This window comes from Barbus barbus (assembly GCF_936440315.1).
Source record: "Barbus barbus genome assembly, chromosome: 4".
Classification (NCBI taxonomy): domain Eukaryota; kingdom Metazoa; phylum Chordata; class Actinopteri; order Cypriniformes; family Cyprinidae; genus Barbus; species Barbus barbus.
In genome coordinates, this window is record NC_136732.1 from 32,337,117 (window position 1) to 32,353,634 (window position 16,518).

At 36.0% G+C, this 16,518-nt stretch overlaps 1 protein-coding gene across 2 annotated transcripts in view; it reads right to left on the reverse strand.

Annotated features, from left to right (window-relative positions):
- Positions 1 to 16,518, reverse strand: part of LOC306861983 (zinc finger protein 385D-like) — a 115,555-nt gene that overhangs the window by 23,082 nt on the left and 75,955 nt on the right. For both annotated transcript variants that reach the window (XM_079404543.1, XM_079404542.1), the window contains exons 3-4: positions 5,362 to 5,504; positions 2,672 to 2,782 (exon numbers count right to left, since the gene is read on the reverse strand). In XM_079404543.1, coding sequence (XP_079260669.1) covers positions 2,672 to 2,782; positions 5,362 to 5,504 — 254 coding nt within the window. The remainder of the gene's footprint in view (positions 1 to 2,671; positions 2,783 to 5,361; positions 5,505 to 16,518) is intronic.

The following is a 16,518-nucleotide window of genomic DNA, read 5'->3' on the forward strand; positions in this document are numbered from 1 at the left end:
TGAATATGCTGGAGTTTGTTTTCGGATGAGTGAGGAGAATTTTTCTTGAAACCCTCCCAAACAGCATGTGGTGATGTAGGGGATGTTTGATCATTTTTTTAAAGGATTTCTGACCCCGAAACTCAACTATTTTCTGCAATTCTCCAGCTGTGGTCCTTGGAGAGTCTTTAGCCACTCAAACTCTCCTTCTCACCGTGCATTAGGACGATATCGACACACGTCCTCTTCCAGGCAGATTCATAACATTTTATGTTGATTGGAAATTCTTAATTATTGCCCTGATGGTGGAAATGGGAATGTGGTGAGTGGGGCGGGGCCGAGAGCCGTGGGAACGGAGCGAGGCCGGTGGAGTTAATGATAATGAGCGACACCTGCGACACTCACCGGTCTCGAGTCCCACGGAGGAGCTCCGGAAGGATAAGAGGAGGAGTGACGACAGTGGAAGACGAGAGAGGACCAGGCCTGGATATTATTTTGTGTGTTGTGTGCGGCAGTCGTCCGTGAGGGGCTGCCGCTGTACTTTTACGTTTGTTTATTTTGTTATTAAATTCGTAAAAGTACAGCGGCAGCCCCTCACGGACGACTGCCGCACACAACACACAAAATAATATCCAGGCCTGGTCCTCTCTCGTCTTCCACTGTCGTCACTCCTCCTCTTATCCTTCCGGAGCTCCTCCGTGGGACTCGAGACCGGTGAGTGTCGCAGGTGTCGCTCATTATCATTAACTCCACCGGCCTCGCTCCGTTCCCACGGCTCTCGGCCCCGCCCCACTCACCACAGGGAATTTTCACTGCTCTAGCTCTTTTCTTAAAGCCACTTCACTAATTTGTGAAGCTCAATTATGTTTTGCTGCACATCAGAAATATATTCTTAGTTTTTTCTCATTGTGATGGATGATTAAGGGGCTTTTTTTATTATTTGGGCTTTGTTTTCTCTCATTTTTTATATTTCTGTGAAACAGGAAGCCATGGCTGGATAATTTCATGTTCATAATCACCCTGAAGTGCTCAAAATTGTGAATATGAATGGGAATATACTTCAGAGATATTTTACTCATAAGAATTACTAGGGGGCCTAGATTAAATTCTTATTATCCAATGAAAGGTTAGATTTTTGTGATTTTTTTAAAATAAAAGATCAAAAGGATTAACAATGCCGATTAATTTCCACAGCCTCCTTTGATCATATTTACCAAGGGTGCCGATATTTTTGGCCATGACTGTATATATATATATATATATATATATATATATATATATATATATATTTATGTGTATATTATATAAACCTTTGAAAAAAAACAAGCAATAGAGTGACAGAACATTACCCCCAAAAATGAAAATACAGTCATCAAAATTCTTGCAAACTGCCCTGAAACTGATCAAGTGTCACCCAGAAGCTTACAGACACTACAAGTGAGTGGGACATAACTCTTTATGACAACAAAAGCAGCATGAATCTGGCAATGGAGATAAGCATGCTTTCATTTTTCATGCACATCATCTCAGTTGCGAGGATCTTCTCTCCACTCAAACACGCTGTCCAACGCAGCACTGGACTTGCCAGAAACAACAAAGGCTGTTAAAGCTGCCTGGATCAAGTTATTTACATATAATAAACAAACATAAAAAGCTGTACTCTAAATGTGTATGAATTATTTTATTTGCCATGGAACAAACAAAAAATGGATAAGGGATGAGGGGCTGGTGATTTTGACTGGTAAGACTGATTTCATGAATGTGGTTCTTATGACACATTATATTTAAAATCTTCCTAACTAATATACTAGCTTTGATTGAGGAACAGGCTGACATTTTGGTAGTTATATTCCTGAACCTCACTGGGAAATTTCACTGGGACACATCTTGGGATCCAATAAAGGTGTCTTGTGTGTTACAACTAAATGTGAATGAGTTGGAGCAGAGGGGACGATTTTCAGCGACCTACATTTAGTTTTTCTTGCAAAGCTAAAATATGACTCAAAATATAGCATGTGAGTCATATGAACCACTTTTACAGTGCTTAACAGCCATGATCACCATGAAATTTTGTATCCAAATTAACTGTATGAAGATTTTTAAAAATATATTTTTGTGCTCAATGGAAAAAGAACAGCATATGGGTTGGGAACGACATAGAAGTACAAATAATGACAGAATTTTCATTTTGGGGTGAACATATTTCAATAAAATATTTAAATGAAAATGTCTGTCTTTTATTTTATGTAGCACCAATTTTATTTAAGCAATGAGAGACTTAAGGCTGTGCTATACTGTATTCAATATAGTGCCTTATATTGCTTAATAGGGATTGGGTTACAGTAAGTCTGCCGTAATTTGTAATAATAAAATTGAAGTCAATGGGAAGTAACATTTAACTAGTTAAATGTGTTTGTGCTTGTGTGTGTGTGTGTGTGTGTGAGAGAGAGAGAGAGAGACAGAGAAAGAGAGAGGGATGTTAAAGGGACTGTGATAATTTCACATTATCAAAGATAAAGTGAGAAAACCAAAGAAAGAAGGAAAGAAGGAAAGAAAGATAGAAAGAAAGAGAGAAAGAAAGAAAGAGGATAAATGCTGTAAGGGATGAAACAGCTTTTACCCGTCCAGTGTGATGTTGACTGTCTGTCATCACAAATGCAGAGGGTAAAACACACACACACTACACACTAACCGTGGAGTTGAAGCGCAGGTGGCAGATATTGCATGAGATGACCTGTTTTTTCTTCAGGGACTGAGGAACACCAAACGTATGGTTTATCACAGCCTTCTGCACCGGGTCCATCTGAGGGAGGGGTGAGAAAATGAAGTTAAAATGAACTGAAAAAAATAAAAATAAATATATATATATATATATATATATATATATATATATATATATATATATACATTCAAATCACTTAGAATCAACAAACTCACTCTCTGCTCATTCAAACACATTCCTGACGCCCGGGGCCAAGGGACTTTCCCTTGACGCCCTCCCTCGCCATGGGAACACACACCACATCACAATGACTCTGCAGCTCGTCGCACGTCTATTTGTTTTAGAGCCTCAAGAATGTTCTTGTTGTTCATCCGCAGTCATCCCTGACCGGCTGGGACGCGGCCAGGTCAATGTGTGTGTGTGTCAGTGAGTGTATGTGTCTGATGAAGCCGCCTATTGTTGACTCTGAGTACTGGAGAGGGTCAGGAGATGGTGGAGCATGATATTAATGCAGGAATGAAGGAGATGATGAGATGAAATGAGACAAGAGACGATGAAACCATAGAGAAGTGATGAGAGAAGAGAGAAGATATGATGAGCAGAGCAGAGGACAAAAGAAACAGTAAAAAGATGAGAAATAATAAAAAAGACAAGAGGAAAATACATGAGATGAGTAGAGAAAAGATGCAATAAAAAGATGAGAAATGAGATGAGAAGAGAAGAGATGAGGAGCAGTGAAAACAAAAGAAGAGATTAAACAAGAAGAAATGAGAAGAAACAAGCACAGAAGAGACAAGAAAAGATGAGGCAAGAAGAGACGAGCCAAGATGAGCCAAGATAAAGGGTCTAGCAGTAAAATAAAAAAAGAAGCAAGAAGAGATGAAAAGAGGCAAAAAAGAAATGATGAGACAAGAAGCAAAGCAGTAAATTCCAGAGAAATTAGAAAAAAAAGAGAAATTAACAGATGGGATGAGATGAAGCAACGCAAACTAGGAAGAGAAGACAACGAGGAGACATGGAGAGAAGACAAAACCATCAGAAGATGAGACAACTAGAGACAATAAGAAGACAACACAAGATGAGAAGAGGAGCAATAAAAACGAAGAAAATAAAAGAGACAAGATGAGACAACACAAGATGCGAAGAGAAGGAGACAGAGAGAGAAGACAAAACCATCAGAAGATGAGACAAGAGACGACACATCATGAAATGAAAAGGATTCTATCAACAGGGAGACACAATAGCTATGTTTCCATCCAAAGATACGAATTAAACTTATGCGCAAAATTGGAGTATAGCATAAAACATTTGCGAATAAAGCACCGTTTCCCCCCAGTGAGTTGAAGAGAACAAAATCGTCAGTTCCTGATTAACTTTCACAAAATATCATGAAGAAAATTTTGATTTGCTGCAGTAGGCACTGTATATAATAATTTTTGTATTCAATAAATTACGAGCTTCAGAGCATGCAGACGAAATGCGGTCATGTTATCTTATTTTCGGAGTCTGTTGTTTGAGAATGCAGTTCTGGGAGTTATTTATAACAAAGCACTTTGACGAGACTTTGCTCAAGCATTTTAGAATGACAAAACTAGCATTTCAGATGCTGTGCAATGAAAACGGTCCATTTCATGCTGTCCCATTGGAGTCACATGTCTTTTTTGATGCGCATTAAGGAATTTATTCGGTAAGTGTTTCCATCGTAGTTTATGCATTTTTTTGTAGTTCTACCGGGTAAGAAATGTATCCTACTTATTTGAGCGCATACATTTTAATGCACATTTTTAGAATTTATGCTCATCTTGTCGTTTCCATTCAGCATTTTTTGTGATATCCCAAACATACGCATAAAAATAGGTGGATGGAAACATAGCTAATATTAGATGAGATGAAGTGAGACAAAGCAGCTGTAAAGAGATGACATGACACAAGAACAGAAAAGAAAAAATAAGACAAAAGCAGTAATACAGAGAAAAACAGAGAAAGCAGAGACAAGAAGAACAGAGAAAAGTATACTAAAGCAGCAGTAAAGAGAAGAGGAGAGGAGAGGAGCAGTAAGGAAAGCACAGGAAAGGAGTGGAGGATAAGAGAGGAGAGAGGTCACTGACAGCTACTTTGCTGTTGAGACAGGTGCATTTATCACTGTAGTACACTCACACACACACACACACACACACACACACACACACACACACACACACACACAGACTGATCTGATCAAAAAGAGAACTCGCACCTGACTATATATTAACAGTGCATATATGCGATAAAGACTCACCCATATATGCGATAAAATATAACCCTTGGAGTGTGTGTGTGTGTGAGAGTGTGTCCGGAATGCGTATATCAGAAGAAAGAGAACCCTGTTACACACACACTGCCCCCAAAACTGTGCTCAGAGAGTCCGAAACTAAATCTAGATCTTAATCTGAGCCGCTGCTCGAGTCTTAAATCTAAAATTACTATCTAACACACTACACCTCTGTTTAGTGGCCCTTTTTGCAAACATTCTGCACTTTTAAAAATACCCTGCAGTCTGCTGAATCGTTCTTGACATTTAGAGCTGACATTTGGGACCCAGCGCGATGCCTTTAAAATGTTCTGAGTTAACTTTAAATGATGACACATTTGGGAAGGTGAGGTGCAGGAAATTAACTTACAGCATTGAAGTTGGGGAATAGGCTGAGGGGGGAGGAGCCACTGAGCCGGAAGGGCAGGAAGTGTTTCAGGTCCAGAGGGGTCTGCAGCGGGCGACCCTGCACCGGTAATGAGGCCAGTAGGGGGCTCCCCTGAGCAGACGTACCTGAGAAGAGCAACAACAACAACCAACACATGTAAGAGAAAATCGCCACTGTTCAGGCCAGCGACAGGAGAGTATTTAAATCAAGCAATTAGTGCACAAACACCATGATCAATGAAGAGAAGGGAGATACTTAATAACAGTCAGACAGTTTAGTGAACCAGGATCGAATGAGTTTTAAACCATCATTATTCTGACACAAAAATACATTGACTGCTCTGATATCTGTTCAGAATTAATTGTTAATATTGCATGAATAATAATAATAATAAATTAGCCCGAAAGGATCTCACGAGATTTTTTGAAAGTGCATGAAGATCGAGAATGAAAAGTAATGTCTGTAAAATCTGAATCTTTACATTTGACTATATATATATATACAAACAAATGAAGTTACATAAACTTGGTCACTTTTTGATATTGAGCTAAAAATTATTTATTATTTAATTTACATATTTTTCCCTTTTGTACAATAAATTTCAAGTTGTTTATGATTGTTTTTTAAGGCTTTAAATATTCACAGAGAATGTAAGCAAATTCATTTATAACTCGATATAAAAATATAAAAAATCTAATTATATATCTTTTCACATCTGGAAATTACAATTTAAAATGGAATTTCCCTTAAATATATTTCCAGTTTTTTCATGAGTGTGGGAAACCTGTAAAATGTGCCCCAATCTGGCCTAACCCTACAAATAACACTCTACAAATATAGTACATCACGTGATGAATGGATAGTTGACAAACATGTTGTATAATTAATATAAATTAATTAAATTAATATATATATACAGTATATATTATACTGCAATTTTTTTGCACTTTAACAGTGAATATCATCCCAACACTTCAGACAAAAAACTCTTTAACACACTTAAACATATTACAAAGCAGCTAGAACATAGACATATTAACATACAATATAGATACAGTTTGTGACTGAGCAAGATCGATACATTATATTTTAAGAATACTATTATAATTAGCTTTGCTTGTCCTATTGCTCTTCAGATTGTTCTATAACCACATGAGTGTTTGTAAGGATAAATAATGATAAACACAATGAGAAAAGGCATTGATCACATTAATAATGCATACATATAAACACACACATGCTCTTAATCTGACTGATCGGGCGTGGACTGGACCACACTGGCTGTGTCTCACTCAGTGAAATGGACACCATGGGATATGGGATTTTTAATGGGGTGTGTGCTTGTCTACAGGGATATCATGTTTCTAATGGAGCAGGGATGTAGAGGTTTCTCATTTTCCAGTTGGCTGAATCTGAAATCTAGGAGCGTATAGATACTTACCCTACCACAAAGATCAATCAGTGTAGTACACACACACACACACACACACACACACACTGGAGGCCTGATATCAGTCATTTAATTCTATGTCAAACTGTCACATTTTTGTGTGTGTGTGTGTGTGAAAGAGAGAGAGAGAGTACTGATGCTTTCAACTCACAGAAGTGCAACATTAATCATAGCCCTGACAATTTATTAGAGCGAGTAAACACATAGCCAGCACCTCACTATACACACACACACACACACACACACAGATATGCTCAAACTGTGTGTCAAAAATATCATCTATTTAGCCTCATGTCTTTCCAAATCTGTGATTTTTCTAAAGAGAAGTTTAGCAGAATGTTGATGCTGTTGTTATTTTATACAAAGAAAGTGAACAGTGACCAAGTGACTCTGTATTAAAAGTCTCATTAAGACATACTAAAATTGTGTAAAAAAGTCCAAAATTTAAACATTACCCACTGATACTGTCCACTCAAGAGTTCATTAGCAAAAACAGATAACTCCGTTTTAATTTTTTTTTCAAAAATCATGTTTTTTAATCCTGCATTCCAATTAATATCAATCAAACTGCAGTTGGGTTGTTTTGGTTAAATAATATTAATAATAATAAAATACAGCTAACTAACACAATAAAACACAATAAAAACATGATACAATAAAAAACATGAAAAGGTGAAAATTAATAAATTAATAAACTGAGTTATCTGTTTTTGCAAATAAACTCTTCATATATGTATGTATAAATGTATGTTCAAAATATGAATGAACTTAGTATACACTATAACATACTATACTAGTACAATAACACTGGTCTGATGTCAAACATCATTGTTTCTTACATTCTTAACTGATCACAACACAATCTGATATGTGCATATAGGGATTACCAGAGAAAAGAGATTATCAGTGAATATCTGCCTAAATTTATATTCGAATATAGATGATACCAAATTCTATAAACTACTAGGCATGTTTGCACTTTCTTTGCACAAAAAAAAGCCCTTTTTGTTTTAAGGAATATAAAAAGTCCAGTGGGTTTGGAACTATATGAGGGAGAGTAAATGATGATAGAATCTCCATTGTTGGGTGAACTCTCTCTTTAATTTCCTATTTCTTTAAAACTTACATACAAAGCACTTCAGAGATGTTTCAGTGAGGACATTTCAGTCCTAAAGCCTCATGCAACCTCATTCCATCACATTTTCATGTTCTAAAGAAATGTCTGTGTGACAGTGTGTAATCTGTCTAATTCAATGGAGCTCAAAATAAATGACCAGCACGCCCTGAAAAGGCAGACAAGTGGTTATATGCATGCAATATTCAACCAGAAATACACACGTCCACACAATGAACATGTTCTTGGCCTCAAACAGATAAAGCTTTGAATTCAGATGGTGCCACCACCAGTATATGCTGGTGTTTGAATGTAGTGGACCACAAAACACTGAGCAAAAAAGAAAGACAAGATTTTTTTCCCCCTCTCTCTTTCCTGACAACATTTGAAAGGCGTAATTATGATTTCCAGAGAGCTGTAATTAGCAGAATCCGCTGCTCTTGCTTCTCTGTCTATCTCCCTCCCTCCATCTCTCTCTCTTCCTCTCAAACATAGCCACAAAATCAGTGCAGAGTCCAGCTGGCATCTCTCACTGTGTTTCTATGTCACATCACATATTCCTTCCTCATTTGCTCTTTTGTTTCAACACTCATTTCCTCACACATCCATTTTATATATTTAAATATAAATGCTTGTGAACAGACTACCGTTAAAAGGTTTGAGGTCGGTAATGTTTTTTAAATAATTGTTTTACGCTCTCCAAGGCTGCATTTATTTAATCAAAATACAGTAAAATTGTGAATTATTATTAAAATTTAAAACGACTGTTTTCTTTTTTTAATATTATGTTAAAATGTCATGTATTCCTGTTATAACAAAGCTACATTTTCAACAGCCATTACTCCAGTCATCAGTATCACATGATTCTTCAGAAATCAATCTGATATGATGATAATTAAGTAAACAACAGAACAAAAGTATAAACTGACTTCAAACTTTTGCAAGATATTGTATTCAGTGGGATCCTGCACTTGAACTGCATATACGCCACACATTTGTATCAGATCTGATGATCATGTTCTCCATCATGAGTTGAGATGATCCAAGAGGCATCTTGAGCTTTAATAAAAGCAATAACATCTGACTTTCTGTACAGTGTCACATGATTAATGTCAAAAATGTACTGTCACAGAAATATAATGCAAAATCTGAAATATGCTTGTTACTTTTCACACCAAAACACTCCTTTATTTTTTGTCTCAAAAACTTTTCCAGGTTTTAAATGTTGAATCCCAGAATTTCAAATGTGGCTTTTGGACCCCACTGCACATGTTTTTTAAATATTTGTACATGTGAAAGTGTGTATGAGTGTGTGTGTTTGGAGTTTGGATAAAGGCATTGCCAACATCCCTCTTTCCATTTACATAACGCACAAGCCTACAGCATGTACCGCACACACAACCTAAGCTCAGTGTCACACACTCACAAACAAATCCTGCGGCAGCAAACCCTGCCCGAGTCCATCTTGAGACGAAACCGAAGGTGACAGGCATGTGCGTGTGTGTTTGTGTGTATGCACATGTATATCTTGTTTTATTTGTGCTTGCCTATTTGTATGTCTGTGATGCAAGAGAAAGTGACAAAGAGGGAGCTGCATTCTGTGATGTTGAGACGAGCGCATAGTGTTTAGCTGCAGTGTGTGTCAGGTCGCACCGGAGCTCTTTAATAAGCACACAAAAATTCCGCTTTGGGCCTGGTCAGTCCAGCAGTACCAACTCAGACGGTGCAGGGTTGGACCAGAGATCTGCTGATGTTCGGCTCCTCAGTGGTGACCAGATGGTTACAAGATTTGATAAAGAACCACATTTGGATATCTTGGTGGCTTTCTAAATAACTGTTGACCAAGTATATTAGTGGCAGACCAATATAGCATCTAAGATAATTATGAGACAATAACTACTATTTAGATATTATCAGCACTTGCCTGCTCGGCAAAAAATAAATAAATAAATTGTGAGCGAATTTTGAGTCAATAATATTATTTTCTCATATAACATATAATATGTAATATTTATTATTATAAATTCATTATGACATAAGTATATCATATTAAGAAGTAAATAAATAATTTTTTATTAAAAAACTGGAAAGAAATTAATACTTTTATACAGCAAGGATGAATTAAACTAATCAAAAGTGACAATAAAGGCATTTATAATGTCTTGAAATATTAATATTCAAATAAAATCTGTTATTTTGCACTCTATTCATCAAAGAATCTAAGAAAACTAATGCATCATGGATTCCACAAAAATATTAATCAACACAACTTTAAACATTGATAATAATAAAAAATGTTTCTTGAGCAGCAAATCAGCATATAATGATTTCTGAAGGATCGTGTGACTCTGAAGACTGGAGGAATGATGCTGAAAATTCAGCTTTGCATCACAGGAATACATTACATTTGAAAATATATTCATATACAAACAGTTATTTAAAACGGCAATTTTTATAGCACTACCTTTTTACTGTATTTTTTAATCAAATACATTTGTGTTTGACATTTATTTCCTTGTGTTACTATTTTGTTTGTTTATTATATTAAACAGTACTTCAAGTCAACTTCTGCTGCTTTATAAAGTGTCACAATAAATAAGCTTTGACTTAATATATCCTGTATATATTTACATTTTTATCAGCCATTAACCATCCTAAAACACTCATATCAGTCAACCACTAAAGCATATACCAGTAAGATGAGATATAAGAGGGATACATAATGAAATAGGGTTGAATGCTGAACATACTGTAACTGAAGAAATACAAATAGAGAAATAAAGTGGGCTTAATAGTTAATCTCGTTTGCTGGTGTCAAGGGATTGACTTGGCTACACTCAGATACAGTGAAGGAACATGAGCCCTAACGCTACATGACAGGAAGCATCCCTGTGTGCGTCTTTCCATTCCTCAGGCCTGTCTGATGCCTCCTTCCTTAAAAAAAAGTCCAAATAAATAAATAAATAATCTGCAGTCAGGTGTGCTCTCGTTGCACAATAGCACATTTCAATCAAATCCCCACTCTCTCTTTCTTCAGCAACCACAATCAGGACTCACTCCCGAATCTCTTCAATTCACTCTCCTTCTCTTTCCTTCCACCTCTCTCTGACCTGCATGTCTTTCTTTCTCTCTTTCTGTCCTTCCTTCCCTACATCACTTCTTCTCTCTCTGTTCCCTTCAAGAGAACAATCCTAAAGGACGAGCGTGCCGGTTTTGATTAGACGTAACAGCGCATGAAGAACATAATGAGAGAGGAAATGATGGAATGATTGTAGGCTCTGCTGAAGCCGCGTGTCAGAGAGGAACAGAAACAAGCAGAATTAATTAGTTGCAGCATGAAGACCCTTCCAGAACACAGAGGTCACCCACTGACCTTTAAAACCAAGAGATCTGATTGGCTGATGATGCACATGTAATACGATGAGCATAATGAGCAAAAATTTGATCAATTAAGCATCAGAGAGTGAAAAGAGAGAGCTATTCTGTCCCCCTTTTTTCTGCCTTCCTCCGCTCTTTTGTTGTTATTTTTTGTGTGCCTGTTCATTTTGCAGTTCACCTGCCAGCTTACATGGAATCAAGTACGTAATTAGGGGTCTCTGGCTGTGTGTGTGTGTGCATGTGTGTGTGTTGCTGAGTGCGTGTCCAGTGAATAATAATGCCTAATGAAACATCATGATGTGTTCACTCATGCCGAATCAAATCTACCCAGAAATCTCAATTTAATGAAGTGCTTTTGTGTGCGTGTGAATGTACAAATGTGCCAGTCTCAAAATAACATTTTATATGTTTGCGCGCTCCAAATAGCCTCTCACAAATCATTTATGAAAATGTAAGCGTCTGGGGTCAGTAAGATTTTGAAATAAGTCCCTTTAGTCAACAAGGCTGCATTTATTTAATAAAAAATACAGTAAAACCTTAACATTGTGAAATATTATTGCAATTTGTAAATTACTTTCTATTTACTATATTTTAAAATGTCAGTGTTACATGATCCTTCAGAAATCATCCTATTAATAATAATATGAAATAATAATATGATACATTTTTCAGGATTATTTGAAGAATAGAAAGTTCAAACAGCATTTATTAAAAATATAAATCTATAAATATAAATAAATTTTATATATATATATACAGTGCCCTCCATAAGTATTGAAACAGTAAAGACAAAGCTCTGTTGGCTGTGGAGTCAAGACATTTGCAAATATGATTAAAAGATGAATATGAGACAAAACTACAGAATGTCACATTTTATTATTAGCCGTTTCAACACATAAATGTTTTACCAAATAAAAAGAACAGCACTTTTAGAGTTCATCCCACTCATTGATGTGAACATAAGTATTGGGACAGTTGAACATAAGGCAGATATAAAAGATTAAAAGCTATTATTTAGTTGCAGATCCCTTGCGCACAATCACAGCAGTGAGTCTGTGACCCATAGACATCACCAGACTCTTGGTCTCATCCTTTGAAATACTTTTCCCAGCCTTTAATGCAGCCAATCCCAATTGTTGCTTGTTTTGGGGAGTTTCTGCCTTTACTCTCCTCTCCAGCTGGTGAAATTCATGTTCAATTGTATTTAAATCTGGAGATTGACTTGGACAATCTAAGACTTTCCATTTCTTTGCCCTTATAAATTCCTTGACTGAACTGGCAGGGTGTTTTTGGGTCATTGTCCTGATGCAATATGAAGCACTTCCCAATGAATCTGGTGGCATTTTCTTGAATATTGGTAGGAAAGATGGTTTTGTACCCTTCCAAATTCATTCTGCTACTGTCATCATACATTAAGTCATCAGTAAAGTTGAGAGGGCCTGTTCCAGAGGCAGCCATGCATGCCCATGCCATGACAACACCTCCTCCTCCACCACGCTTTACAGATGAGGCTGTTTGCTTGGGATCATTTGCAGTTCCTTTTTTTTCTCTCCACATTTTTGCTTTCCCATCACTTAGATAAAGGTTAATCTTTGTCTCATCGGTCCATAAACACAGGTCCAAAACTCTTCTGGCTCACCTTTGTGCTTTTTTGCAAACTCTAATCTTGCTTTTCTATTTTTGGTGCTGGTCAGAGGTTTGCATCTTGCTGTGTAGCATCTGTAATTCTGTGTCAAAGTCTCCTGAGGACAGTCGATTGTCAGAGCATCACCCCAGCTTTCTGGAAGTTGTTGGTGATTTTACAGACACATCTTTTAGGATTCATTTTCACAGCTTTTATGATTTGTCTGTCATCAATTACTGTTGTTTTCTCAGCTGATCAGGTCGTTGTTGGTTGCTGGTGTCGCTGGTAGTTTCCAAACTCTTGATTTCTCCATGCCCTTTGTTTTTGCTTCCTCTTTTCTTTTAGCATCCAAATATATATAATGCACCCTTACTAAATAAAATTAATTTCTTAAAAAAACCCTGACCCCAAATTTGAAATAGTAATGTTTATTTTAATGTTTAATTGAAACACATTTCATTTAATGTTGTTTTAAGCCCTAATCATCTGCAAAAGGACATCATACTGTATATTTGAAATATAAATATTTTGAAACATTATACATGTTTTTACTGTAATTTTTGATCAATTTAATGATTTCTTGCTGATTAAAAAAAACAATTTCTTAAAAATAATCTTACTGACCCCAATCTTTTAAACAGTAATGCACATACCGAATACAAGAAGAATATTACTGAAACCACTTGCACAAAAAAGATACAAGGATCAAATTTTAAGAGAATGTTTGACCTTGACTGATCTACATTTATGTTCAAAGCGACTCTGAATACAAATCTCTACTTGACATATCTCAAATCTGCATAAGCAATATTATACACAAGAGATTCTGTCAGTTGCATATTATCTATCTAGCTGATACATTTGCAAAAGCATGGAGAGAAAGCGAGGTGCAAAGCATGAGAAAAATGTTGTATGAGCCTCTTTCCTGTTCATTAAGATGGCCTATAGTTGCCATTCAAAATAAGAGCCTCTTTTAATAACCTCTTATCATCTTCCCTGCTTGGATCCAGAAGGCGCCGACACAGTGCTTCTGCCTCATCTGCATTAAAAACCAGTTTACTAGACATACTTGGAATGAATTTATGTACCTTTTGGGTATATTCAGCAAACATGATATCCATAATGTTTTCTTCATTTTGTGCTATACAATAGAAATCAAATATATAATGTATTTATATTATATACTGATTATATTTTTTGCTTTTATAGTTTTTGCTACCACTGGATACCATCCAATGCACATCCATGACATTTGCGTATCCAGTTTATGTATAATCTGCTGCATCTTTGCATATTATTGTGTGTATATATGTGTACATAACGTAGAAAGTGTACATACGGTGTATAATGTGTATTGATAACTGTAAGTATGTCTAATAGTACACTACTGAGTATAAGTATGTGTATATTACACATTGTCATCTGTATAAGTCTGTAAGTATGTATGGTAATGTTTATATGTAAATTGTTTCTGCACTGTCTGGAGTACGCTCTCAAGAATTTCACTCACCAAGGCACATGTGCATTTCATAACAAAAAGCATCAAAATGCTTATAAAGCACTTCCTTCAGTCTCCAAGTTGTGTCTCACCACAGCAAATGAAACTTTAATACAAAGATGAATAGCATGATGTTTTTTTCCCTTACAATAAGCAAGCTTTATCTTCAACTGCATTCAATCAAAATTCAGCAGAGAGCTTGTTTGTGAATTAAACAAGGCAGGTGAATATTATTTGTTCGTGAAGCCTGCAGTGTGAACGTACTTCTAATGTAACCTGTACAAACTGCTACTGCATCAGAATCGGAAAATAGTGTTAGCGAGCCCAAAGGAGACAATAAACGACGTAATTAAATGATAAGATCAGAAGCCAGAAGGTTTGAGCATGACTAGGAGCCTCAAGTGTAGAGTGCTGTGCGTAGAAATGTCTTTCTTTAATCATTAACATCATAAATTCTATTTACAAGTGAAATTAAAATCAACACAAAATTAGAAACAATAAAAATAATTCTAAAACACCCATAACTCTCACACATACCCATAAAAAAGTAAACGTCTAAGGAAATATAGAACTCTCTATATGGAGAATTTACTAACTTATTGTCCATTCAATTACTGCAGACCATATGGCCCCAAAAAACACATTTTATGTGCCATTCTGGCAAATAAAGGCTCTTCAGTAGGTGTGCAAGTGTGTAAGCGTGTGCATTCCAGAAAGAGAGACTGAGAGGGAGAGCATCATCAAAACCAATGGTGCAAAGCGGGCAACCCATCTGCCACAAAGGAACAATAAAGCCTAAGGCTTCTGTGTGTGTGTGTGTGTGTGTGTGTGCAAGTGTGTGTTAAACACCCTGAGGCTGCACAGTGATAAATTACTCCTTTTTTCTCTTTCCCCCAGAGAGTCCGGCTGAAGGAAGTGAGGGTGAGAGGTTTGGTACACGACTGCAGATATCAAATTGATAAAGAGCAGGAATTGCAGGACATAAATATAAAATCAAAGTATCACACTCATTCATCTGTTACGCTTCTGTAAACCACAGCGGCACATGGAAAAAAGCACCATGCAGATGAGGAAGAAAAAGACAAGGAAAGCTATGAGAAATAGAGAGGAAGTATGTTCTTATTTTTGAGCGTCATGACTGCAGGGTGAATATATGCAGAGGGAGAGCGCATGCTGTTTTCTTATCTCAATCACACGGTGTGTGTGTGTGTGTGTGTGTGCTGAGAGAGCGGACTGATAGCGACAGCAAAATCTTGCCAAAGGCTGTGCAGTTGTTACACTGATAAGACACTGTTCTTTAAAAAAGGTTTTGCTCTTTTCGTACTACATATGTTTAAAAATTATTATTATTTTTAAAAAGCCGTTTTTTTTATTTATTAAAAACTGTGAAATTAGAAGAGACAGCATTTATTACAACCAATAGAATCATTATCAATCAGAACGACTGATTGTGGAAAATATTATTTTTCGACTAATTATTTGAATGATAAATTTTAATAATATAATAACATTCAAATTAATAATGGTTAAAAATTTTTTAAATGCTGTTTAATTTCATGTATTTTTAAGGGTGGCTTAAGTGTCCAAATGTTTTTAAGTACTCTGGTAAAAAAAATAAAAATAATAATAATATTGTAAACATGTAAAAATGGCCATTGTAAAAACATTCTTAATCTATTATTTTTTTATTATTAATATTATTAATAATAATAATATTTTTTTTACAAATAAATTATTATTAGAACAAATAATCCAAATAATATTCACAATATTTCAAAGTACATTGCAAGATTATTTGTTTATTTATTTGTTTAAATTTACTTGAAACACACAGTGACCCCAAAATATTTGGACACTTAAATCACACCTAAACATGTATGAATTTTGTTGCAGTAAATAAAAAACAGCAAAGTAATGCCACTATGGTATTTTGTAATAGAATGAATTTCATACACGTCGTACATGAAAAGAACTTCCCTCCATCCCCTTCATTCGTCTGTCTGTCTGTCTGTCTGACTCGCTCTTTTAACACACAGACACCTCAACGCACGCTCATTCACAGCCACTTATGAAGT